Here is a 27,773-nt window from a genome sequence, read left to right on the forward strand (position 1 = left end):
TATGCAATCTTCAACTATGTTTGTAATCACAAAATATTATGGTTTCAACATTACTAATATGTAATCAATCAATTAATTAAATGTCATAACACAACTTACTACAAAGAGATAAAAAAGAATAGAGATGAGATGTTAGTTGTTTGCAAAAGAAATCAATGCAATCCCATTAAATAATAATAGTAATAGTAATTAGTAATAATAATAATAATAATAATAATAATAATAGTAATAAAAAAGCCCAAAAACCAACGATGGATTGGATTTGGAACAAGTTTTTTTAACTTTTCCAATAATGCAATGCAAATTAGACTAAATATCGGGGTCAAAAAGCAAATATGAAATATTTTACTCAAAAATCTATTGTGGGTCAGCCCCCTCCCACGCCGACTATAAAAAGAAAATCGACCCTCTCCACACGTCCTCCAAGTAATTCACTATCTATCTAATCCTCTCCATTCGCCGTCTAGGGTTTTTGATATCTACTCAAATGGCGGAAGAGGTGCACTACTCAGAGTCCAACAAGCGCAAGTACGAGGATCACCAGACTTCTACCTCACCGGCGCCGCGTAGGGCGACGGGGTTTTCGTCGGGCCCGGACTCATCCGCTCCCCCTACATCCTATAACAGCGTCCCCCCTCCTATGAGCGAGATCGAGCTGGCGAAACAAAAGGCTCAAGAAATCGCCGCTAGGCTTTTGAATAACGTGGATCCGATGAAAAGAGCGAGAGTTGAAAACGGAGCTGGTGGCGGGGGATTTGATTCGAGTGATGCTGGTGATGGTTTTCTCTTTACCTTTTTTTTAACATGTTTAATCGGGACTGTTTCTTGCTTTCGTATCATTTTGTGTTCATACATTGTATTCTCTTTGTTATCCAATTTTTTACATGAGCCGTGAGCGCATGTTCAGATTGCTTGTTGTTCTTGTAAACTTGTGCACGATAAACTAGAGTTTCATTTAGCGATGAGTTTCTACTTCACTGTTTAATTTTGTATTTCATTTATATGAGCTTACGCATTGTTGGTCTCTTAGAATCTACTCGTCACCGGGCTTGAATTTGTAGCTTGTACTTTATGCATTGGTCGATATTACTTCTATTCACACTTGATGACTCGATGAATTGTTTTATATCTATAGTTTACACATATATGTTCAATTATGCATGCGATGCATATGTGAGGATCTAGCTATCGGGTTTGCACCCTGATGCCATTCGGTTTGAATGCAGGTTTTGTTCAGAAGCCTATGGGTATGAGTCTAAGTGGTACACCAACAGGTGCATCCTATGGTTATCCAGGTCCAAGCAAGAAAATTGACATACCAAATGGAAGGGTAGGCGTGATTATTGGCAAAGGTGGGGAGACCATTAAGTACCTTCAGCTTCAGTCTGGAGCTAAGATTCAGGTAACCAGAGACATGGATGCGGATCCAAATTCTGTTACAAGAGGTGTTGAGCTCATGGGCACTCCTGACCAAATAGCTAAGGCTGAGCAGTTGATCAGTGATGTTCTTTCTGAGGTACATGTACAAAGCAATTTGATGGCTAATATTTGGATCAAACTGATTCTGGCTATAACATGTTACCGAAACAGGCTGAAGCAGGTGGTTCCGGTGTTGTTTCTCGGAGAATGACTGGGCAACCATCAGGAACTGATCCATTTGTGATTATGGTTCCCAACAACAAGGTAAGAGTAACGCTTGTTGTTTATGTTTCTTTTACTCAGTTTAAGAGTCAATGACAATATTCAGGTGGGTCTTGTTATTGGCAAAGGAGGTGAAACCATTAAGAACATGCAAGCAAGGACTGGTGCTCGTATTCAGGTTCGTTTTCCTTTCAATTTATTGATGCTATTGGATGATGTGGATCTCTAATAGAGCTGCTACGCCTGGTTTTTCTGAATGTTCAGATTTTGCACCTGCACTTCGATTTTTTCCTGGTTCTAAGACTATTTTTCTGTTCCCAAATATTTCAGGTTATACCTCTCCACTTGCCACCCGGTGATGCGTCTAAAGAAAGGACCGTTCAGATTGATGGCACTAGTGAACAGATTGAGGCTGCAAAACAGTTGGTTAATGAAGTAATCAGTGAGGTTTGTTTGATGGTTGCATATGACTGCATACTTTATCTTTTATGCTTTTTTTTGTTCACTGTCAATTAAACTCGATAAGTTATTAACATCATATTATATGCATGTCTATTCTTAGTGGTGTATCTTAGCTTGTGTTAGTTTCCTAGTATGAAGTTTTATCCGTTTAAATTATGTTTCTCCCCTTAATTTTTTTAAGTGATATCCACCTATGTATTATGCAACTGTGCCTGTTTGTCTATTTGCCTTCCCTATTTGCCCCTTGTACATGTAGAGGATTGCAGATATCTTTGCCACATCTGTCTACCTCCACGGCATGGTTGATATGGAGTCAATCTTGTGCAAAAATGATCCTTGGGTGGAGAGCAGATTTTGCTGCTTTTGTTGTCATGGGAAGGCAGATCTCTTCGGTATCTGGTTTGGATGTTATACTTGGTTTTTGGATGTATGAGGTTCTCGTATAACAATTCTCTCCCACTCTTGTATATCAACCTGAAATCATATTGGGGATATAAAACATTTTATACTTTCTCTCTTGACATACTTTGATTTATCCTACACATATTTCCATTAGCTAAACTTGTATAACTTGTGAGATTGGTTAAATAGTGGTTGTAAGTATTGAGACTGGCATATTAAGATGTTCCCTTTATGGTTACTGGATTTTGGATACTGATGGTATGTGAGGCAGGTTTACGTGAGCATTCTACATTGAGGTAACTATCATCACACTAAGTTTATTGTAGTGCTAGGATACATCTATACACAGTTTTATGACTCATAAATGATGTATATGTAGTTCAATCAATGTACTTTTCTATTGGTTTAATAATAAATTTATTTTCTTATAAGAAAGTTGTTGTATCCTGAGTGAAACTGTTGTAGGGGTTAGAGGGTAATGGACAGTTCTTGACACCATCACAGGCCATTTGATGTATGTTTTCCTTGGCATTTTCTGGTATGGTTCCTACCTCATTATAATTCCCCATATTTTGGAGATGGTCCTACTGATAAGGGAATTCAATAAGTTTGTATTCTTTAATTGCTATCATTATGATGGAAAGCCTCAGATTCTGTCTGCCTCTAGAAACGACAAAGATTTATGACTTGTTTGCAGATGCTTATTTTGAGTATTCCTTGTCGGTTATTTGGCAAGTCGTTGCCAATTTTGAGTTCGTAGTCGTCTGTTCTGTATTCTTCGTTCAAAAATCCTTGTGTAATATCTGGTGCAACTCTCTGTTTCACTTATTTATTGCTTAAAAGATGAGATGATTACTTCCTTTTAGAAATGCTGTAGAATTGCTATGAAATTGGCAATTCCATTCCATGATTGTTGCTCATTTTCATTGGTTGGTTGATGTTTTGATCAGTTTAATTGCTATTCATGGATTGCAATGTTTGAAGCATTTGAAATTGGATGTCATAAGTAGTGTCATAAGTAGGCAATCTTCCAGTATATTTTCTTCCTATTGTTGGTTCCTTTATTTCTATCACCTTGATTGTAGTCTCGACTTAGTGCTCTCTATCCTCCTGTTCTTTGGAGGTCTCCGATTCTTATTGGTTATGTATCCAAGACAGTCCAGTTGAGGGGGAGTTATTTTTTTAAATTATAGCCAAGAATAAATTGAAATATTTTATCCCATCGCGAAATTTAGCGCATTGATTCCACTTCAAGTTGCTTATTCATTTAACTAGGTGGAGGTGGATGATATTTAGTGCCTTGCTCCCTCTTCTACCTGTTGGCCTCCATTGTTTTTATTATTCTAGTTATATAGTATATGCTATTTTCTTTGTACCCATTCACTTCGAATAGGGAGAGGATGGGCTTCTGCAGGAGTAATTCAATAATACGACCCAACCAGTACGGTATGTAGGCGCCTACTTTTGTCTTGTTGCAACTGTGCCATATATACTGTGCTTAAAAGAATTATATGCTGTCGGTATAGCATCTCTATTTCTTCACATTTATCTTGCTCTGTATTGTGCTGCTAATTAGTAATTTCTCAATCTCTTATCATGCCACTTCGTTTCAGTACAAAACATCAACTATTGTCCTAGGTTCATTTTTCAACAATCTTGTGCAGAATCGTCCGAGAAATTCATCAATGGCTGGAGGGTATCCACAGCAAGGTTATCAAGCTAGACCGCCGACTAACTGGGCACCTCCTGGTCCACCCATGCAACAATCTGGGTATGGCTACACCCAACCTGGCTCATATCCTGGTCCATCAGCACAATATGGTATGAATCAACAACCTTACTCGGGTTATCCCCCTCAACCCTCTTCTGGTGCATATGCCTCTGGCTGGGACCAAACAACTGCTCCATCAAATCAGCAAGCTGCACAAGGTGGTGGCAGCTACGATTACTACAACCAACAGCCACCTCCACAGCAGCATCAAGCTCAGGGAGGTCCTGGTGCTCCTACTGATGGTTCAGGTTATGGTTACAATCACGCATCTTCCTACAGTCAAGGACAAGGTTACGCCCAAGATAGCTACGGTGGCTACCATGCGGGTGCTGGCTATGGTCAGCCTCAGCCCAATCCTGTCGGAACAGGATACGAACAGCAGCAACAAGGGTATAATGCTGCTTATGGTAATGTCTCAAATCCTACACCAGATGGCCACCCCTCTTCATATGGCACACAGGGTGATGCCAATCAAGCACCCACATCTGGACAGTCGTACAACACTGGTGGTCAGCCCAGCCCAAATCCTAATTATCCACCCCAAGCTTCTAACCAGGCTGGTTATGGTGGTCCCCCATCTTCTCAAGGTAGCTATGCAACCCAACCGCCTTCTGGTTATGGCACATATGCCGCCCCTCCGGGTCAAAAACCACCTAGCAGCCAACAAGCTTATGCACAGCCACAGCAGTCACCTAGCGGTCAGGGAGGTGGCTATACTCAACCAGGATATACGCAGGCCGGTTATACGCAGTCAGATGCAGGTGCGCAGAAACCACCGTCGGCAGGTTATCCACAATCTCAGCCGGGTTATGGTCCCCCATCCTATGGAGCACCGCCATCGGGTCAACCTGGTTATGTTCAACAGCCTCCATATAACAGCTCATATGGCAGTGGATATTCTCAGGCTCCGGCTCAGTCTGCTGATGGCTCAACTGGTGCATACTCACTAGGGACGTACGACACAACTCCACCGCCTTCCACTGCCCAGACAGGTGGTGCTGCCAAAGCCTCTCCTCCTAGTGGTTAAGCTGACTGGGTGAGGATCACAAACGTTGGTTTAGGTTTTTAAGGTGTTAAGATGGACGATTTAATGCTTTATGTTTGATTATTGACTTGGATCTTGTTTGGTTTTTGTCTGGAATTCTTGCACAATGTTCATATATTTGCTTAACATATTATGTGTAAGGGAGGCAGCTGCATGGTAAGAACTCACGTGCATAAACGCTACAGGTACTGGCAAGTCTAATTTAATTTTGTGTTCGAAATACATCGAATTTTTTGGATATAGAAAAGATGAATTTGAAATTAGCGATTGGTTGAAATGCACTGACCATGACGTTGTGATTAATTTTGATCTTATAATATGTCGGTTTGTTAGGAGAAAAAAAGCTGGAAAATTCAAGAACAAAACATATTTTTGAACGTAAGACCGCTTGACTTAGTCAATGCTTGTTGCATGCTGCTAGGACACAATTGTGGGAATTCCAAATTATATAAATCAACCCAATTAACGATCGTGGTTTTTGGAATCAGTTTTAACTCCCCTTTGCTTTTTGAGGAGAACGTGCAAAGTGAAATTTATATATATATATATAGTTTTGCTATGTTGCTCATTAATCGTGCCAATTTTTGTGTTTATTATGTACAATAGCTGAGTGTTTTATATATGGTTGACACATAGGTTGGCACGGTTGGTGGGCAGCATAGCAAAAGAGAAGTTAAAACTGATTCCAAAATAATTATAAATTTCAAGATCACTTATTTAACTAATTAATCAAAAATCAAGGTTAAAATTAGATTTCTATTTTCTATTTTTTTTTTATTTTTATGTTATACTCATGATTAATAATTGGCACGGTTAGTATCACATGTTTATTTCAATCAAGGTTAAAATTGGCTTGCTATTTTCTATTTTTATGTTATATTCATGATTAATAATTGGCTATGTGATTTTTTTTTGTGTTATTTCCGTAAGAGTTTCTTAATTGCATTATAATTATTTATAATAATTTATTAATTAAGTTTATTCCATGGATGGTGAAATGGCCCAATAAATAACATTATTTATTTAAGTCATAATTTGAATTGGAGTTCAAGAAAATTATTAAAAATAGAAAAAGTAAAGTTGAGTTATATTTATATTTTAGTTTGTAGCCACCTGCATATGCTCACTTGTAATTTGAAATTATACTGCTTTAATGGATAAATAATTAACTATTGATAAAATGACAAAATTAATAAACAATATTTAAACTTGAAATTAATGCGATATTTTTAATGGTTTATTCTATTTTCGCATTTTATAATTTATTATATCATATTAATTTGAGTGATATAATTGTCCTAATTTGATTGTACCCAATAAAATATATAGTTAATTTAATTTAAAATTTATTAAATGGAGTTTGTAAAATGACATCATGATTTTAGTTAACAGAATACCACCTAATTATATTCTATAATCATTAACTAAAATTATATTATTTGGAAATGAGGAAAAAAATCTGAATACTTGGTCAAATTTTTTATTAATATTATAATTTATTGGTAATAAACCAAGTATTATGTATATTAAAAATTAAACTAAATTAAATTAATAAAAGAGGTAGTCCAACATCCAATAGTTTCTACTTAAATAATATTAATAACCAATAATTATGAACAATTAAAAATAAATTATTTATCTCTTCAATATAAATGTACAAAAAAATTAACATGATCGTAGATAATTTAACTAAATTTTATATGTTCAACTTTTTTGATAGACGCTCTTTATTGGTTAGTTATGAACATTATAGTTTGATACATATTAATATGATCATTAGTTATTATTATATATCTATCTAAATTGTATGATGTGTGGATTTTTATTGTATAATGTGTGGATGGATAAATGTTTTTTTAAATATTTGTTTCAATCCATGTTGTTATATATATAAGTTTTTAATTCATATTATATTTAATTGGTGCACGTTCTTTTTGCTATTCTACTATAACAAGATGAATAGTGGGTAAAGTTTTTGCATTGTGTATTTACTACATTGACCAAAAAATATGAATGATTGATATTAATTGCATGGGTATGTGTGAAAAAATGGTGTAAAATTTAGGATCAATTTTGGGATATTGAATTTGTGAAATCAATGTGTTGTTTATAATTTAATGGATGCATTTATTTAAATGGTTGTCATCATATTCCTACATTCATTCTTAAAAAAATGAGAAAAAAATTATAAACATAGAATATTTCCACAATATCTTTTTTCTTATAAACTATTTTTGAATTTTCTAAATGAATCATTCTTATTTTATTAATTATGAGTATTATTGATGATGATTTTTCATCTTGAAAAATGTAAAAACATGAGGTAAATTAGGTAATGTTTGTAACCTCTTAAAATAAGTGATTATGAATATACATAGATAATGAATTACATATAGATTGTAACAAATATAGAAACGGAAAAAAAATTTAAAATTCACATATTTTTTGTACTATCACAATAAAAATAACTGATCATTTAAAATATTTTTTTAGCAATATATATAAACACTTCTACAAAATTTATGTTTAATATAATATATGTTTATTATTAGTAAGAGACTAAGCAATGTGTTGCTTATCATTTAATGGGTGCATTTATTTAGTGGTTGTCATCATATTCTTATATTCATTTTTAAAAAAAAATGAGAAGAAAATTATAAACATAGAATATTTCTACAATTTCTTTTTTCTTATAGACTATTTTTGAATTTTCTAAATGAATCATTTTTATTTTATTAATTATGAGTATTATTGATGATGATTTTTCATCTTAAAAAATGTAAAAACATAAGTTTAATTAAGGTAATATTTGTAACCTCTAAAAATAAGTGAATATGGATGTAAATAGATAATGAATTACATATAATTGTAACAAATATAACAACGGAAAAAAATTTAAAATTCACATACTTTTTGTACTATCACAATAAAAATAACTGATTATTTAAAATATTTTTTAGCAATATATATTAACACTTCTACAAAAGTTATGTTTAATACAATATATGGATAGCGAACATCACCATAAATGTTATGAAGCTTATATTATTTTTTTCATGATTATATTATTAGTTTGGTTGTTAAAAAAATGTTTACATTATTTCAAGGAAAAACATTTGTTGGAGAATCAAACTCTAAAATTTCGGTGATTACAAAGTCAAAACAAAACCAAGTAAATAAATTAATCGGACCCATCAAATATTAAAGAATAAAGATCTCTATGAAAGTTGCCAGATCAAAGTAACGTGATGCAGATCAAACTACACCGGAGCGATTGACACAAGATCTAAAATGGTCAACAACCAGATCAAAGCCTTGTCAGAAATCTACCCGTTGCTATCATTGAAGAAAACGACAAACTCATTTAATTAGATTTTGAACGTTGATCGGCCTTCACTCTAAGTCAAGATTTGTGAGCCATTTATGAGATATGCTGGCGGCTCAAAATCAGAAAGTGTTGGCGGCTCACTGATTACTTTTTGATGACTATATATACAAGTATTTCAAAGATTGAAGTTACGAGACCAAGGAGTGAAAATTACAAAGCAATCGAATTTTGAAATAGCCTTCACTCAAACTCAGAAACTTATCAGATCAAAGTTTCGATACTCTGAGTTATAATATATCCCAGATCGATCAAAGCTCAAAGAAATATTTCAATTCGATCCAGATCAAAGTCATATAGCTTTCCAGATCAAATCAACGAAGCATACTCTGTTGCTTCATTTTGTAAACTTTAAGTAGTAAAGTTGTTCTGCTTTGAGTTAGAATATTGCTAGGAGTTCCTTTCAAAAGATTGATTGGATTGGATTTGTACAAAGGGATTGTATAAGTCAAAGTCTTCTAGTGGAATCCTTCTGAAAACAGAAGAAGGGGTGACGTAGGAGAATTCATCTCCGAACATCCAGAAACAAATCTATCTCTCTACTGCTTTTATTCCATTTCATCTGCATTAGTTCTTATAAGTGTTCAATCTGCAAGCAAGATTACTTCCGCCTGACTTGGTCAGAATCTTTCAAGAAGATCAAAAGTTTTAAGCAAATAAAATTTTCATCTGATTCTAAAAAATCAGATCGAAGTACTCTGAAATTTTTTAATTGTGTATTCACCCCCCTCTACACATATTTCGATCCTAACAAGTGGTATCAGAGCGGTTCTTGCTTATCACCTGAATCGTCTCTTAATATATGACATCTTTAGCTATGACATCGTTTAGTAAAATTCCTATGTTTTCAAAAGAAGATTATGATGACTGAAAAATTCGTATGCAGGAACATCTATCAGCACTGGATGATGATATGTGGTTCGTTGTAACAGATGGACCACTGAAGATTATGAAAGTCAACACTGCTGTTGCTATTACTGAAGGTGCTCCTCAGATGATAGAAAAACCTCGATCTGAATGGACTTCTGAAGATAAAAGGAAAGCCAATCTTGACAATGTTGCCAGAGATATTCTATACAAAACTCTGGACAAAAACATGTTTAGCAAGATCAAAAGCTGCACTACTGCCAAAGAAATATGGGAAAAGCTCACTCAATTGTGTGAAGGAAATGATCAAACAAAGGAGAACAAACTCATGGTGTCTATTCAAAAGTTTGACAATATCAAGATGAAACCAGGAGAAACAATGAATGAATTTGATGAAAGATTCAGCAGCATTATGATCGAGCTAAATGCACTTGGAAAGAGTTACAACAATCGTGAAGTAGCACTCAAAGTCATGAGAGCTCTGCCACGAGAATGGGATGTAAAGACAGTCGCTATGAGAGAATCCAAAGATCTCAATAAGATCGAACTACATGATTTATTTGCAGACCTCAAAGCCTATGAATTCGAGCTGGGAGTTTGAACTGAGGAAGACACATCAACATCACAAGTCACCAAAGCTCTCACTGCAGCAGATGAAACTCCTGCAACTAAGACCGTAGAACAAATCAGTAGCGATGCAATGTCACTATTTGTAAAGAAATTTGGAAGATTCATGAGGAAGAATCAAAATAGTTTCCAAAGAGCTAACAGATCAAGTTTCAAATTAAATGAACCAGCTGAAGAAAATCGAGCTTGCTACAACTGTGAAAAAGAAGGACACTTCATAGCCGATTGTACCAAACCCAAGAAAGATGAGAAAAGAACTTCATACAAAAAGAATTCGAGAGAAAAAAAGAAAAGATTCAGCAGAAAGAAAGAACCAAAAGCCCTATTAGCAGATAAAAGCAATAGCAAATGGGCAGAATCAGATTCCACCTCATCCGACTCAGAAGCATCGTCAAGTGAAAGTGAAGATGAAGCTGTCAAATGTCTTATGGCTAATGACGCTGGCATTCCAGACGATGGAGAGGTACTTGACTTTACTTCTGATGAATTTAGTAAGAAAGATCTTATTAATGCATTAAATGAGATGGTCATTGAATATCGCACACTATCTCAAAAGTTCGATGAACTCAGAACAAATGAAAAGAGCACAACAGATAAGTCAGATCAAAGTAACTCGAAAGAGTACTCTGATAGTCTAAAAGCTCAGATAAATTTGTTGATGACCGAGAACAATGATATGAGAAGTAAGCTACAAGAAACTTTATCTGAAAATCAGAGATTAACAGATCTAGTAAATTCTTGGAATAAAGCATCGATATCCTTAGATAAACTTACCGGAATGCAAAAGCAAGCTGGAGATAAATCTGGCTTAGGATACAGCACAAATGAAGGAAGTTCATCTACTTCAACCACTCAATCATGTCTGGAGAATAAAAACTTAAAGTATTTAAAGTTTGTGAGATCCAGCACGATATATGAACCTGAGGTTCCTATGACATATTCAATATCTCATCAGAGCAAAGTCATACACAGAGGACTGGGATATGTTGAGCCAGATAGATCTAAGTCAGGATGGACTAAACCTAGACCAAATTGGTCTAGAAATGGTTCAGAAAGACAAAGAACTTCACCAACTCAACATAAACCACAATCTAACAGCTCGAATATGAAATATTGGAAGTCAAATAGGAATAATCGATCTGATCATAACACTTGGCACACACAGCACAATGCACAATGGTCATCAAATAAATATGTCATTCCCAAAGGACAGCATAATGGAAAGTCTGTAAGGATAATCCAAGTATGGATTCCAAAGGGATTAATCCAGCGTGGACCCAAGTAGAAATGGGGACCAAAGTTATTTTATTTTCTTTTTGTAGGAAAACAAAGGCGAATTAATCAAACAAACAGTATGGTACTTGGATAGTGGATGCTCAAGGCATATGACAGGAGACAGAAGAATGCTATCTGAATATATTCCAGGATCAGGACCTAAGATCACTTTCGGAGATAACTCTAAAGGTATAACCATGGGTAAGGGTAAGCTTATCCATGGAAATATTCACATAAAAGATGTATTACTCGTAGAGAATTTAAAATACAATCTGATTAGTATTAGTCAATTATGTGACTATGATTACTTCGTAGAATTTCAAAAGCACACTTGCACTGTAAAAGATCAATCTGGACTAATCATTATGACAGGAGAAAAAACGGAAATACTTATAGAGTCAATTGGTCGGATCAACCAAACACTTCAGTCTGCTTGATAGCATCAAAGATGAACCAAAATTGGTTATGGCACAAGAGACTCAATCACTTGAACTTCAAAGCTTTAGCCAATCTGAGTAAACATGAATTGGTTACAGGTCTGCCTAAAATCGAGTTTTCAAAAGATAAAATTTGTTCTGCCTGCCAACTAGGTAAGCAGATCAGATCAACTTTCAAAAACAAAGGTTATAAATCATCTTCCAAAAGCTTAGAACTACTGCACATGGATCTCTTTGGTCCTATACCAGTAACAAGCTTAGGGGGAATGAAATATACCTTGGTTATTGTTGATGATTTCTCGAGATTCACTTGGGTGGTATTTTTAAAATCCAAAGATCAAACTGCCACTCAATTGATTAAACTTCTTTTAAGACTTCAAAATGAGAAATCTCAATCAATTGATAAAATTAGAAGTGACAGAGGAACCGAGTTTATAAATCAAACTCTGTCTACGTATCTTGAAAATCATGGAATCAAGCATGAGTATTCGGCAGCTAGAACACCACAACAAAATGGTGTTGCAGAAAGGAGAAATAGAACTCTAAAGGAAGCTACTAGAACAATGATTGCTGATTCAGGTATTTCTCAAAAGTTTTGGGCAGAAGCTGTAAATACAGCGTGTTATACTCAGAACAGATCAATGATTAATAAGAAAATTGGAAAAACACCTTATGAGATTTGGTATGGTAAAGTTCCAGTGGTATCCTACTTCAAGGTATTTGGTTGCAAATGCTTCATTCACAACAATGGTAAGACTCATCTAACTGCACTTGATGTCAGATCAGATGCTGGTTTGTTTCTTGGATACTCATCTGTTAGTAAAGCTTATCGAGCATTTAATACTAAATCTCTGATAGTTGAAGAATCAGTTCACATTGTTTTTGATGAGACATCTGTTACTAATGAATCTTCAAGCTTAAATGATCTTAGTAACAGAATAGAAGATTCAAAGCTTGTCACAGATGATGAAGAAGAAATCCAGATTATACAAAATGTTATATATGAACCAGATCAAACTGAAGAACAAATACCAGACGAACCACCAGTTGAGAATGAGATCATAACAAACACAGATCATATTGCACATAACAATGATCAAGATCAACAAGGAAATACAGATCAACTTGGTCCAAATTACAGATGGTCCAAGACTCATCCACCAAACTTGGTAATAGGTAATCCATCTGCACCTTTGAGAACCAGAGGTCAGATGATTAATGAATTTATACATGCTGCTTTTATCTCTCATATAGAACCTAAGAAAGTCGAAGAAGCTCTTCTTGACAGTAGTTGGATAGAAGCCATGCAAGATGAATTGAACCAATTCGAAAGAAACTCTGTCTGGCATTTAGTTCCTAGACCTTCAGATAAATCTATAATAGGAACTAGATGGGTTTTTAAAAATAAACTCAATGAAAGTGGTAATGTAGTAAGAAATAAGGCTCGACTTGTAGCACAGGGTTACAGACAAGAAGAGGGTATTGATTTTGATGAATCATTTGCCCCTGTTGCTAGACTTGAAGCTATTAGAATATTTCTTGCTTATGCTGCTTTCAAGGACTTTAAGGTATTCCAGATTGATGTTAAAAGTGCGTTTCTCAATGGTCTTCTCCAAGAAAAAGTATTTGTGGAACAACCCCCAGGTTTCGAAAGCCAAATTTATCCAGATCATGTGTTCAAACTGGATAAAGCTCTTTATGGGTTAAAACAAGCTCCACGAGCTTGGTATGATACTCTTTTTTCACTTTTTCTCAATGATCATGGTTTTACTATTGGTTCTGTAGATAAAACTCTTTTTAAATTTGTCCAAGGCGATCATACGTTATTAGTACAAATATATGTTGATGATATCATATTTGGGTCATCTAACCCCAAATTATGCAAAAAGTTTTCTAAGATGATGCAGGACAAATTCGAAATGAGCATGATGGGAGAACTAACATTCTTTCTGGGATTGCAAGTCAAACAGATGGAAAAAGGATATTCATTAACCAGACCAAATATACAAAAGAACTTCTAAAGAAGTTTGGAATGGAGAATTCCTCTGCAGCTAGTACTCCAATGAGTGCTTCAATCAAATTGGATAAAGATGAAGCTGGACCCTCAGTAGATCAAACTTTATTCAGAGGGCTTATAGGTTCCTTACTCTATCTGACAGCAAGCAGACCGGTCATTATGTTCTCAGTTGGTCTGTGTGCAAGATTTCAATCTGGTCCGAAGCAATCTCACTATATTGCTGCAAAGAGAATCCTAAAATACCTTAAGGGAACTCAGAATGTTGGTTTATGGTATCCAAAAGATTCTAGCTTTATTCTAATTGGTTACTCAGATGCAGATTACGTAGGTTGCAGAATTGATCGTAAAAGCACAAGTGGGACTTGTCAATTTCTTGGTGATAGACTTATTTCTTGGTTTAGTAAGAAACAAACTTCCATTGCTACTTCTACAGCAGAATCAGAATATTTATCAGCTGGAAGTTGTTGTGTACAATTGCTCTGGATCCAACAGCAACTCAGAGATTTTGGTGTTAATTCATTTGAAGCACCAATCTTTTGTGATAATACAAGTGCAATTGCTATAACATACAATCCAGTTCTACATTCCAGAACAAAGCATATTGACATTCGTCACCATTTCATCCGAGATCATGTCCAGAAGAAAGATGTTCTTCTGGAACATGTCTCAACCGATCTGCAAGTTGCCGATATTTTCACCAAACCTCTACCCGACGCTACGTTTTCTTATTTTCGAAATGTTCTTGGTTTAATTAATATTGAATAGATTAAGCACATGTTTAGGGGGAATATTTAATTTTTTTTAAACTGCTCGTTCCAGTACATATCTTAACAGATCTATTCTACTACGCATTAATTTGCTTTATAGTTTACACGAGCTAGATCTATCCTACTTCGCATCTCTAGGCTCCAGTTGATCATCCAAACGCTTAGGGAGCCTTGACCATTGCAGACGTCATCTTCAAAGCAAATGTTCTGCATCTCATCTCGCTCTGCAAGGAGAATGCACAAACGAACTCCAGATGACTTCAAGACATCTCGAACATTCTGTGTATCAAGCATAAATTTACACCAATGCATTCTTGCATAATTCCTGCGACGCATTGCAGGAGACAATGAAGGAAGGTTAGCACGGTGAGGAGAGCGTAGAGAATCAAGGAAATGCCACATCTTCATTCCTAGCTCAAACACTCTTCTTCTGTATAGATTCTTCCGGATCTCATACTCTTGCTCAACAACGGTGTTATCATTCTCTCTCGCCATTTACTCTTGCTGTTTCAAATTATGTTTTGCTAAAATGTCTTCTAACTCTGCTTCTTATAGGAACATATAAATAAATGAAAGGACTTCGACAGCTTCAATATGTTTAAAACGTCCAATCATCCTCTGCTTATTTATTGCGAGACTTTAATTTGATCTGCCTAGATCGTGATAATCATTCTTGAGATTCTCAAAACCTTTCCTATTCCATTTTTTGACTTTATTTCAAAAGTTGATAAGTCACAGACTATTTCACAGACATTATGTCTAATCATAGTTATCTTATATTTTGTGTATTCTGCTTCGTAACCCTTAACACTCCATCATTTTTTTTTTTTTTTTATCTCTGTCTTTAGGTGACTTTTCATCTGACTTTCAATCTTTCATCTGACTAAAGATGAAACGTTTAGTCGAAATATTATCTGTTTAATATGTTCTTTTGATCTGATATTGTTTAAAGATCTCTTACGTGATTTTCTACAAGTATCAATTGCACACACAAAACACAAATCATATAAGATAAACATAATATTTCTTTGCATAATTCAAAAGTGCTTCGTTACATTTTTCATACCAACCTAATCATCTAGATTTCTCCTCATTGGCCCCCAGACCCTCTTTCTCACATCAGCATGCAGACAACATTTGTTCAACCACTCCAATACAACCGGATCAAAGTGTCTCCCTTTGAACTCACCTGCATTAATCAGATGAGTGAGGACTTTCACCTCCTTCCTGTACATCAGATAAGATACTCCCTGATTCGAGAGGATCTCCCCACCGCTTATGGCACCCAGCAACTCCTTATACTTGTCTTTGCGATCTTCAAGTTCGCAAACATCCTCGTGCTTGCGTGGAGGAAATGGAGCCTGGTTATACATCCGAATCTCCTCCAATTTGACCCAGACACGCATTACCCATTTCAGAATAAATTCCTGAAGTTTTTCCTTAAATTCCTCGACAGACAGATGAGAACTCATTCTTTATCTATATCTTATGCTTTGATTTAGAAATAGGATATTCGGCATATACATCCGAGTGACCTATTTATAAGGGATTTATTTTCGTATTTTTTTATTTTTACTGTCTTTCCGTATTCCCAAACATTTTTTTTAACCGCGTGTGTACTTGTCCCATCAGCCGCAACTTTTTGAATTTGAATCGTTGCTTACGTCATCTATCACGTGCTAGGTTTTAAAACTTATCGACTAAAATTTTTTTACACTTAGTATTGTTCTGAGCCCTAAAATTGCTTCTCTTTCGCAAAGAACAGATACCTCGCACTTTTCTTCTTTCGATCTTGCAGGAACACGATGACACCCATTACCCAAAATTTTCTTCTCATAGATTTCCACACCATATTCGATCTCACCGATCAAGGAATGGTGGATATGTTCAGAACAGTTGAAGCATCTGGGCTGCGAAAATTTCTCGAGGGCGGGAAATTGCTTTACAAGCAAGCCCTACCCAAATTTTTCCAGACAGCCAAAGTTGAAGAAGATTCCATCTCTGCAAGTCTTGGTGGAGAATATGTCCGGATCACCTCTACCCTGTTTACTTCTTCGTTTGATCTGCCAAGACAGGGAATTGCTGATTTTTCTTCAATATCTGCTGAAACAAAGAGGCAGATGAAGAGCATGTACTCCTTGACCAACAAGCCAATCCGCATTCCTTGCAAGAAGAAGGAATTGAAGATGGAATTCAGAATTCTGCACGATATCGTGGCCAAATCTCTTATGGCCAAAGCAGGTTCTTTCGATGCAATTACATCTGAGAAATTTGACGTTATGGTTGCTATATCTGCTGGTATTTCCATGAATTGGTCTGTTGTTCTGTTCAATATTCTATCTGCTATGATAAATGCACCTACAGAACAATCACAAGGATTTGCAGTTCAAATCGGAGATATTTTGAACGATCTGAATGTCCATCTGGGACCCTCATATGCACTTCATCCGCACAAAACTTTAAATAAAAGAGCCATTGATGTATACAAAGCTAAGCAGCTAATTATCTTCAAACGTGGTTCATCTCATTCGGATGAAATTGAAGATTTAACTCTTCAAGATGAATCAGAATCCCTGGTCATCTCATCACCAAAGGAAGCTACGCCTCCGAAAAGAACAATCCCGAGAAGAAAGACTACAGCAAAGCGGAAAGATGTGATTTATTCATATAAATCCGAATCTTCTGAATCGGATCAAGTTACCCTTGCTGCTATTATCCCACCTCATCCTCAGAAAAGAAGAAGGATAGTAAGGTTTCCTCCTCAAATTCCACTGCCTCTTCAACCGGCACCGATTCCAGCTATTCCACTCTCCTTGGTAGAACAAATTGTTCCACCAGTGACTCAGCTCAACATCTTTGTACTTCAATCTGGATTCTTCAAAAATCCTGATGATGCTCCAAATATGTTATCCAACATTCAAAGAATTATTGATATGACTGCTGAACATATCATCAAAGATGTGAATATGAAAATGAAGTTCTTTGATAAATGGGTTTTTCATCGGACTGAGGATCATTTTTCTCACATCAAGGAATCAAATACACTGGACAGAATTGCTGCACTTGAAGAGAAAATTCTTGAATGGGCTGAAACTAAGATAATTTCTAGAGCCTTGAGCAGAAGAGAGTTTATTCATCTTAGACTACAGGAAAGTACTCTTCTAAAGCACATTCGAACAGAGAGAGCAAAATTCAATCCAATCAGTCTGGATATATTTGATAAAATAGCTGCCTTTAACCAATTGGAGAATGATGCAAACTTGATGTCAGGAAAAGTTTATCTTATGAGACAAGAATTTCCATCCGAAGCATCAGTCAAAGACCAACCTTCATCTTTCACTTCTGTAGCAGATGAACTATCTCTGATAGATGATGTTATTCTATCTGCCGACCCTCTCAATTCTAGCATCTCTTCAGTTAAGGATAATCTTGTTTCAGAAGAACCATCGATCATCGCTGATGTTCTCACATATCAGTCTGCTAAGGATTTTCAAGTCAAAGAACCATTAATTCCTTCTACTATCGAAGAAGCTTCAACTGATCAAATTGTAATATCGTTGCTGAAGAAAATGTTGCAGATGAATTATTCATCGATGCTTCTATTTCGAATGACTTCCTTACTGAGGATATCGTCATGGACTCTCCAGAACGAGAAGATACTTTTGCTATTGATCCGAACACAGCACTGGTACCTTTTGTTCCCATGACAGAGCCAAATTCTGGCTTATCTGATGATTCTCTGATAAGAGGATCTTCTGAACATTTGGTAATAGATCTGCCTCCTATTCATAAGATAGTCAGGCATGATATTCTTCATAGTATGTTCAAGCCTTTTGCCATTATGCTCAAAGATAAGATGAGCTTACCTAGTCTATCCATCTCCGAGATCTCTATCACAGATCCAGATGAAACATCGGAATTTATGGAGAATACTGCTCTTATTTCTTCTGATGTCTCTGCTACGAAACTTCAACTCTGTGGTTTCACTTCTTCTGAAGATGCAGCACCTTCCTCTTCTCGACCGATTCAAGTCAGTCCAGACCAAAGCTTGACTAATTCACTCACCCAATTATCTGCTATTGTTGGTGAATTGCAAGTTAATCAGCTACAAACTTCTACTGAGCTTCGTGATTTCAAATCACATGTGCTGACAATGGTAAACAACGTAAGTGAATCTGTTATGTACGTTCGAAAGCAACACACTGCAGAATATCTAAATATTCTTCGGAAGCTTGACAGTCTAGAAGCCTCCACTGAAGCTAATAACAAGCAGATTCATGACACTTTTGGTACCCAGCTCACTGTTATCGTGGATCTTTTATCCGAGCATGGTGATGCCAAAAAGGGGGAAAAAGTTACTGAGTCAAGAGCCAAAGACAAGGGAAAGAAGTAAAAACTCTCAGATCAGAAGAAAAGCAAATACAAGCAGATCAAGTCAAGGAACTATTAATTTTCGACATTTATTTTGTCTAAAATTATTATTTGATCTATGACAGAAATCTTCTTGAAAATTTATTCGATGATAGTCTTCATATTTTCAATCCGGATATTAACTTGGTTTTGACATCACCAAAAAGGGGGAAATTGTTGGAGAATCAAACTCTAAAATTTCGGTGATTACAAAGTCAAAACAAAACCAAGTAAATAAATTAATCGGACCCATCAAATATTAAAGAATAAAGATCTCTATGAAAGTTGCCAGATCAAAGTAACGTGATGCAGATCAAACTACACCGGAGCGATTGACACAAGATCTAAAATGGTCAACAACCAGATCGAAGCCTTGCCAGAAATCTACCCGTTGCTATCATTGAAGAAAACGACAAACTCATTTAATGAGATTTTGAACGTTGATCGGCCTTCACTCTAAGTCAAGATTTGTGAGCCATTTATGAGATATGTTGGCGGCTCAAAATCAAAAAGTGTTGGCGGCTCACTGATTACTTTTTGATGACTATATATACAAGTATTTCGAAGATTGAAGTTACGAGACCAAGGAGTGAAAATTACAAAGCAATCAAATTTTGAAATAGCCTTCACTCAAACTCAGAAACTTATCAGATCAAAGTATCGATACTCTGAGTTATAATATATCCCAGATCGATCAAAGCTCAAAGAAATATTTCAATTCGATCCAGATCAAAGTCATATAGCTTTCCAAATCAAATCAACGAAGCATACTCTGTTGCTTCATTTTGTAAACTTTAAGTAGAAAAGTTGTTCTGCTTAGAGTTAGAATATTGCTAGGAGTTCCTTTCAAAAGATTGATTGGATTGGATTTGTACAAAGAGATTGTATAAGTCAAAGTCTTCTAGTGGAATCCTTCTAGAAACAGAAGAAGGGGTGACGTAGGAGAATTCATCTCCGAACATCCAGAAACAAATCTATCTCTCTACTGCTTTTATTCCATTTCATCTGCATTAGTTCTTATAAGTGTTCAATCTGCAAGGAAGATTACTTCCGCCTGATTTGGTCAGAATCTTTCAAGCAGATCAAAAGTTTTAAGCAAATAAAACTTTCATTTGATTCTAACAAATCAGATCGAAGTACTCTGAAATTTTTTAATTGTGTATTCACCTCCCTCTACACATATTTCGATCCTAACAACATTAGCCATCTAAATTTATTTTGTGTAGCTTATAAACCAATAATTATTAAATTTTTTTTTACAAAAGATACATTCTAATATAAAAATAAAATAGCATACATTTAGATGATCACTTTAATCAATGATATATATATATATTAAAATCAAGAGATTAATAATATATATATATATATATATATTAAAATCAAGAGATTAATAAAAACGTAGCAAAATATAAAAAAAACATTACTTTTAATAGAGTTAAATAAAATGGTTAGATTAAAACTATTTTGTTAAAATATTTCCACATTTTTTATGTTTACATGTATTTTTTTTAAACATAGTGATAGGATTGAGTAATACGTCAATAATCAAATCTTTTCATAAAGCGAATAAAATAATAGAATAAATCATCCCTGCCTATTAATAAAATGTTTATACTTAAAAAGTGATTATAAAATTATCTTTATTATAACTTTTATGTTTAATTTTTAGTTGATAAAAGAAAAGAAAATGTTAATTAAGTATGATAAATTTAGAACGAAGATTAAAATAATAGTTAAAACTATTAATTAATAATACATAGTTAAACTATCATTTATATATAATAATGATTAGAAAAATGTTTATTTAAGATTATCAAATGATATAATTATTAATGAATATAAAATATTATCTTTTAAAATATAATAAACTAAAAAACAGATAAAAATTTTGTTGAAGACAATATTTACTTTGATATTTCTTCCTAATATAACTACATATACTACATGTAAGTAATATGAAAATAACGATGCATTTGAATAAAATGACGTAATTAATAATTAATGTATTGCATTGAAATTAACTACTATACATGTAACACCCGAAAATTTTAATACGTAAATTCGCATTGCATAATTACGGAAAATAATTATTTAAAAATTTATATTTGAGTTAAATGACATTTATGTGTTATTATGTGAATTATATGCATGATTTAAATTTATTTTAGCATTTAACCCGTGATTTTAGAATTTCTAAATTTTTCAGAATTTTATTGATTTGATCGCGTAGACGGGACCGTGGACGGATGAGATATCAACTTTTGAGCCAAAAATATTTTATGAGATTTTATGAGCCTTAAAAAAAATAATATTTTATGGTATTTTGTCAAGAAAATTTTAGTATTTAATTATATATTTATTTAAGGGTTGATTTTTAGCCAAAATAAGTCATTTTAATGACTTTTATTAATTTTTAAAAATAGGATATTTATTTATTTCGGGATTTTGGTCTATTTATCAGATTGGTAGGTATTTTAAAATTTAAAATTTTAAGTTTATGGTATATTATCTTTCTAAATAAATTATATTAGTTATTATCCTAATCTACCCAACATTACACCCAAAATCTCTCCCTACCCTATGCTCAAACCCCATCAGCCGCCAACCCCATCTCCTCCACCTCCTCCCTCACGTTTTTCAGCAGATAGCAGCCTCCTTAGCCGAGTTCTTCAAGGATTATTCAAGTTTTTGGCCCGTTCGTCGTCCCGGAACCCCGTATACGCATAAATCTTCGTTATAATTAACAAGCCATGTTTAATTCCTTTCTTTTACCACCATATAAGCTACTACTCACGTTTTTCATCAGACTATATGGATTTGACATGATATTTACTGAACTTCTTCTGAAAAATCTTATAGACTCCTTCACGTGCATGAGTTTTCTTGTTTTCTTCAAGGTTTGATCACGTTTTTCTCATGTGGTCCGGGTCCAGGCTGTTGGCTGTGGTTAGGATCATGTCCTAGGTTCTGTAGGATTTAGTGAGGCAGGGGGTTTGTGCCAAGAAGGGCCGGAACCGAAGCCAAAGAAGTTGGGTGCAGCAGATCGCGCAGATTGCGCAGCGTTGGGAGATTGGCTCGTTCTCGGTCCACAGAGCGTGTTTTAGGTTGATTCCAGTGGGGTTAGAACCCCAAGAACGTGGGAAAGATATTACAGGTGTTCTCCGGCCGGTCGTTGCAGGAGATGGGCGGCCGAACGGCCTGAAGTTTCTGGTCGCGTTCTGCGCGTGAGCAAAAACTAAGGATAGATTGTTTTGGTTCGTTCTCCTTCTACAGAGCTCCGTTTGAGGTAAAATTTGTTGGGTTAGAACCGTCTGGATGTTGACTAAGTATGGGCAGTGGTTTCACGGCCAAAGGTCACCGGAGTAGGCGGCACGGTCAGTTTTTCCAAAGTCGCTCTGGGCTGCCGTGAGTTAGGATTAAGGAAAGAAAGGCTAAGGTTGTGTCTAGGCTTTAGGCGGGCCGGACTTGGTGTTTTGGGTACGGGTCAGGTCAGTTGGGTCACGGGTCATGTTAGTCGGGTCCGGGTCTGGGTTATATTAGTTGGGCTCGAGTATTTTTTATTTTTTAGTTAATTATTAAGTTGGGCTGTAAATGGGCCAAGACTAGTTCAATTAATTAATTGGGCCACATGTGAATTAAGTTATTGGGCTTTAGTAATTATTTAAGTGAGTCTATTAATTTTTATGGGCCTTGGGGCCCATGGAAATTATTGGGCCAGTCTTTAGGTTTTTGAGTCATTGGGCCAGACTAAGTAATTAATGGGCTTGAGTTTTGTTATTGGGCCAGGTATGTCATATTGGGCTTGAATAAATTATTTGGGCTTAAATGTAAGTTAATGGGCTTAAGTTGAATTATTGGGTCAGTCTTAGAATTTATGGGTTTAAGTCTAAGGGGCCAGCAGTCTGACCAACCCGTAAAAATTAACTAAATCCGGAATATATATTTAATTCTTTTTTTATGCATGAAGTTTATTTTAAGTATAAGTATATTTATTATTAAAATTAATTAAATATATATTACGGACATATTTTAAGTGCATGCATACATGAAATATTTTATGATGTGTTTATGATTAAGAATTGAGCATGAAAAATATTTTTATGGAAATTGAAGTGATGTGGCAGCACAGAGGTGGTTTACCACCGACACAGAGGTAGTTCTACTACCGGCATAGAAGTGGTTTTATCACTGGCACAAAGGTAGTTTACTACCAGCATAGAGGTGGATTTATCCACCGCCACGTACGATGGTTCTTAGACTGATCAGTCGCTCATGATTACGAGCCACACTCATGGATATGACCTACACAGTTTTTATGATTATGACATGCTCAATTTATGCTATGTATGATTAGTTATGATGTATGTATGATGATCATAATTATGGCTAGCAAGAATTCATGGTGCATTATTTTACGAGCATGCATGCATATTCATGATGATTATATGTATTAGTATGATTATGTGATGTATTATTTTAACCATTGTTACAAAGGTTTAGACATGTTGAGCCTCTAGGCTCACTATGCTTATATGGTGCAGGTGAGTATGATAATTCATTTGTAGCTCTTACCGGTGGCGAGGATGTATGAGCAAGCATGTCAGTGGCCCCGTGACCGTCGCATGGAAGAGTTATTATTATATTGAGATACTTTATTAGGGTTTTTAAAACATATTTTAAAGTTTTATTTATGTTTATTTTCGCATGCATGAGTTTGAATTTTTGGGTTACGGATTTTTATTAATATTGCGTGTTTCAAGATTTTTATTTATTTAAGTTATCATTAAAAAAATTTATTTGTTAGTATTATTTTTAATGTTTATACATATATGTATGGGCATATATGTATAATATATATATTTTTTTAAAAAAAATAAAGTTTTTCCGCATTTATTAGTAGTAGATGTTTCAATACACGTCAGCGATGCAAATATGTCATATAGCGTTACATCGAAAAAATGACTAAAATTGAAAAAAAAACTCAAAAATAACGAACTAAAATTAAAATTTGATAACATATAGAGTATCGAAATTGCAAATAGATAAACTATTAGAATCAAAAAATCAATTTACCCTTAAATAAATGTCATAATATAATCTACATTTATCTAAATAAATTTAAGACTCAAACAAATTAAAAGAACTTATCAACTATTAGAAATTTAATAGATTTAAAAAAAAAATAAAACAAATAGATTATTCGAAATTATAATAATTACTTATTTTAATGTGAGTAAATTTAAATTTATTTTTTAGTTTATATTATATCTAATATATTTTTTTGCACGTGTTTCTTACTAATTACGTAAAAATGTATGATAAATGAATGAGAGAGAAGAGTATTAAATAAAATAAATAAAAAAAGCATGCATGGTATTGCACCAAATGTCTTATTTTGATTAAAAAGAAAAAAGGAATGGACCACAAAACACCTAGCTAGCTAATTTGGAAAGAAACAGAGTTGGAATAGATCTGTTTAATTTGCATGCATAATTTTGTTGATGAGATGGATTTATGGAACGGTAATTCAGCATTCAAGAGTTTTACAAACGCAGCTGCATGCCGAACTACCACCTTGACTACCGTCGCATTGTACATGCTCGGATTCTTCTTCATCGTCTTCCTGTGCAATTTTCTCCACATTCTATTGCGAAATATGTCTCAGCCTCGTATCATCTCCGAATGCATAGTATGTTTCATAATTAATATTCCATTTGATTCAGATTTTGTTTTTATATGGTTATACTCATGATATATCGATCCAGAGCCATTAATTATTATGATGATCAATTATATATATATTATTTGCATGCAGGTAGGCCTATTTTTAAGTAATCTACCCATAATTAGAAGACATACAATTGGTGAAGAGACTGAGAAAACCTTCCAATACATAGTAGAAGGAGGGATGATTCTTCATATGTTTGTAGTTGGCCTCGAAATCGATCCGCACATATTTCTTCATTTACCATCAAAAGAAGCTAAAGTTGCCTGCACTGGAGTTCTTACCACTTTTGTTATGGCTTCTTTAATCACCCCATTTCTTAGCATCCCCGAAATCCCAAATCTCACCTTCAACCTTTGTCTCTCTATCATCCTGTCCGACACAGCTTACCCGTTATTAACTAGACTAATTACCGACTTAAAGATAGGAAAATCAGATATTGGGAGATTCGTGGTTTCGGCTAGCGTGCATAATGCCTTGGTTTCTACTATTCTAATTAGCTTTGGCTTTATAATATTTGATCCTAACACCGGTTTCGCTTATCGGAGGGTGAAGGATGTTTTTGTCATGGCTGCAGTGCTAGTGATTGAGATAGTTTTGTCCGCCAAATTGACACCAGTGATTATGAATTGGGTGAACCGCGAAAATCCAGATGGAAAACCAATCAAGGGTTCACATTTAGTCTTGGCTGTGGCGTATATCGTCATGGTTTGTTGTTTTTCACCTATCCTAGCTAATTATAATAGTGTATTGAGTGCATTTTTGGCCGGAGTATTTATGCCTAGGGAAGGGAGGATAGCAAAAATGATGATTAGTAAAGTGAACTATTTCTTCAGTGCCATCTTCAATCCACTTTTCTTCTTTTGGGTCGGCTTGGAAGCGCAGTTTTCTCAGTTTGGGGCAGCACACATAGGAACATGGGCAAAGTTATTCTTCCTCTTCTTGATTGCTACTGCTGGAAAAGTTATCGGTTCATGGGTTTCAGGGGTGATGTTGGGATTTCACTGGCAAGATTCAATTGCCATTGGCTTGCTGTTAACAATCAAGGGCCATTTTCATGTGTATTTGGCTATAATGACATCAACTGTAAGCCTTTTTCATATTGGTTTTTTTTTGTAGCATAGGATTTTTGATGCTCAAAGATTTTGTTCGCAATCAAACATGTAGATAAAAAAGGTAATCTGACTTTGAAATGTTTCTTTTTTCGCAATCAAACACAGATGAAACTCACAAGTATCTCGACAAGTATCGCTATGGTTTTTGTGACCTTTCTCACCATAATCTACACCCCGTTGGTCGTGGCAAACATCATTGAACGTGCAAGAAAACGCTCTCCAACTCAAAGAATGGCACTTCAGTGGCTTAACCCGTCGAACGAGCTTCGTCTTCTCCTCTGTGTACACGGACCACAAAATGTTTCTTCAGCCATAAATTTAATGGGAATTACCAGAGGGGCTGCTGATCCAGGGATCATGGTTTATGTGACAGACATGATAGAGTTGACAGACAGAATAGCAGCCACAATAACACATCATAATGAAGGGGGGGACTCTGTGACTGTCACTGATCCAACTGTTGTGGAGATGAGAGAACAGATAACAAATAGAATAAACACTTATTTGAATGATGATGGAGATGGAATCAGCACAAAGCGAATCTTTGCACTTTCAACTCTGAATAGCATGCATCAAGATGTGTGCATTCTGGCCGAGGATCTTATGGTTTCACTCATAATACTGCCCTTTCACAAGCAACAAGAAGCCAGTGGTAGGCTGAATTTGGGTCATTCCGGTTTTCGACATGTCAATCGCAAGGTATGTATATTGTATGAGTGTTCCATTAGGTGGTAAATCTAACATCCATCAAGTGACAATATGTTTGTATTACATTAGTAACATTTTAAAAATTTTCTCCTCTGTCATCTCATCTTAATATCATGTCTCATTGAAGATGTGACTAGATTATTACAATGTAATGCTTGGATTGTTGTAGTTTAAAAATATTTGAATGATACAAACTATGATAGCTGAGTTCTTTTCAATAGAACTGAATTTTGAAAGGCAGAACATATTGGCGTCCTAATGGCTTTTAAAACTATCCACAGATCCTTCGTCATGCTCCGTGCTCAATCGGAATTTTAGTCGACCGGGGACTTGGATCCACCATAATATCAAGAACTGCCACATCTCTCCATGCAGCCGTAATATTCATTGGTGGCAAGGATGACAGGGAAGCACTAGTCTACGCGGGCCGAGTAGCACGACATCCAGGGGTGAAACTTACAGTGATAAGGTTCCTTTTAGAAGCCACAGGAGACAGCGTGTCATCAAGAATCACAATTGCAAAATCCAACACCACAGAGCATCAAGAAGAAATGAAAGTTGATGATGAATGCTTTGCTGATTTCTATGATAGATATGTGGCTGGAGGGAATGTTGCATATATGGAAAAATACCTTGTTAACTCAGGGCAGACATTTTCTACATTGAGGTCACTTGAAGGGCAGTATGGTCTTTTCATCGTCGGACGAGGCGGGAGGGTGAATTCGATTTTGACAGTGGGAATGAATGACTGGGAAGAGTGCCCGGAGCTCGGCCCCATCGGAGATATTCTATCGGCTTCGGACTTTTCGGTAAGTGCCTCAGTTATGATCATACAACAACATAGTCTTAAAGGAGAATTAGATGGCCTCCAAGATGAATTCTCCATCATGTAAATCCAAACCTGCTGTGCATAATGTTTTCAATACTGTAACACATCCATCAATAGGAAATGCTCTCTCCATCTTTTCTCTTTGGAATTTTTTTGTCCCACTTTCTTAAATATATAATCACTTAAAAAATGACACCCCAATCCCCATTGATGTTATAAAGTATGAACATCATATCATCTATCTATACTTGCCATGTACAAAGAATGAAGGAGCCTAATTAAGCTAA

The 27,773-nt window shown here is 35.3% G+C and overlaps 2 protein-coding genes across 2 annotated transcripts; both read left to right on the plus strand.

The window, feature by feature from the left end:
• The first annotated feature begins 412 nt into the window (after positions 1-412).
• On the plus strand, positions 413-5,449 carry LOC140867724 (uncharacterized). Its single transcript, XM_073272775.1, has 6 exons — positions 413-773; positions 1,227-1,516; positions 1,591-1,683; positions 1,748-1,819; positions 1,972-2,088; positions 4,170-5,449. The coding sequence occupies exons 1-6, from the start codon at positions 488-490 to the stop codon at positions 5,301-5,303; spliced, it is 1,992 nt and encodes a 663-aa protein (XP_073128876.1). The 5' UTR covers positions 413-487; the 3' UTR covers positions 5,304-5,449.
• Positions 5,450-25,017: 19,568 nt separating this feature from the next.
• On the plus strand, positions 25,018-27,550 carry LOC140867755 (cation/H(+) antiporter 28). The gene is made up of 3 exons (XM_073272800.1): positions 25,018-25,920; positions 26,055-26,648; positions 26,939-27,550. The coding sequence occupies exons 1-3, from the start codon at positions 25,018-25,020 to the stop codon at positions 27,548-27,550; spliced, it is 2,109 nt and encodes a 702-aa protein (XP_073128901.1).
• Positions 27,551-27,773: the final 223 nt, after the last annotated feature.

The sequence above is a fragment of the Henckelia pumila genome, chromosome 4, assembly GCF_033568475.1.
Source record: "Henckelia pumila isolate YLH828 chromosome 4, ASM3356847v2, whole genome shotgun sequence".
NCBI classification, from domain to species: Eukaryota; Viridiplantae; Streptophyta; class Magnoliopsida; order Lamiales; family Gesneriaceae; genus Henckelia; species Henckelia pumila.

What these genes read in the sequence shown, in the direction of transcription:
- LOC140867724 (XM_073272775.1), top strand. Translation starts at nt 488, where the DNA reads ATGGCGGAAGAGGTGCACTACTCAGAGTCCAACAAGCGCAAGTACGAG. An exon ending in ATTTGATTCGAGTGATGCTG is followed by an intron (nt 774 to 1,226) that starts GTGATGGTTTTC and finishes GTTTGAATGCAG; the next exon opens with GTTTTGTTCAGAAGCCTATG. An exon ending in TTAATGAAGTAATCAGTGAG is followed by an intron (nt 2,089 to 4,169) that starts GTTTGTTTGATG and finishes AATCTTGTGCAG; the next exon opens with AATCGTCCGAGAAATTCATC.
- LOC140867755 (XM_073272800.1), top strand. Translation starts at nt 25,018, where the DNA reads ATGATTCTTCATATGTTTGTAGTTGGCCTCGAAATCGATCCGCACATA. An exon ending in TGGCTATAATGACATCAACT is followed by an intron (nt 25,921 to 26,054) that starts GTAAGCCTTTTT and finishes AATCAAACACAG; the next exon opens with ATGAAACTCACAAGTATCTC. An exon ending in TTCGACATGTCAATCGCAAG is followed by an intron (nt 26,649 to 26,938) that starts GTATGTATATTG and finishes AACTATCCACAG; the next exon opens with ATCCTTCGTCATGCTCCGTG.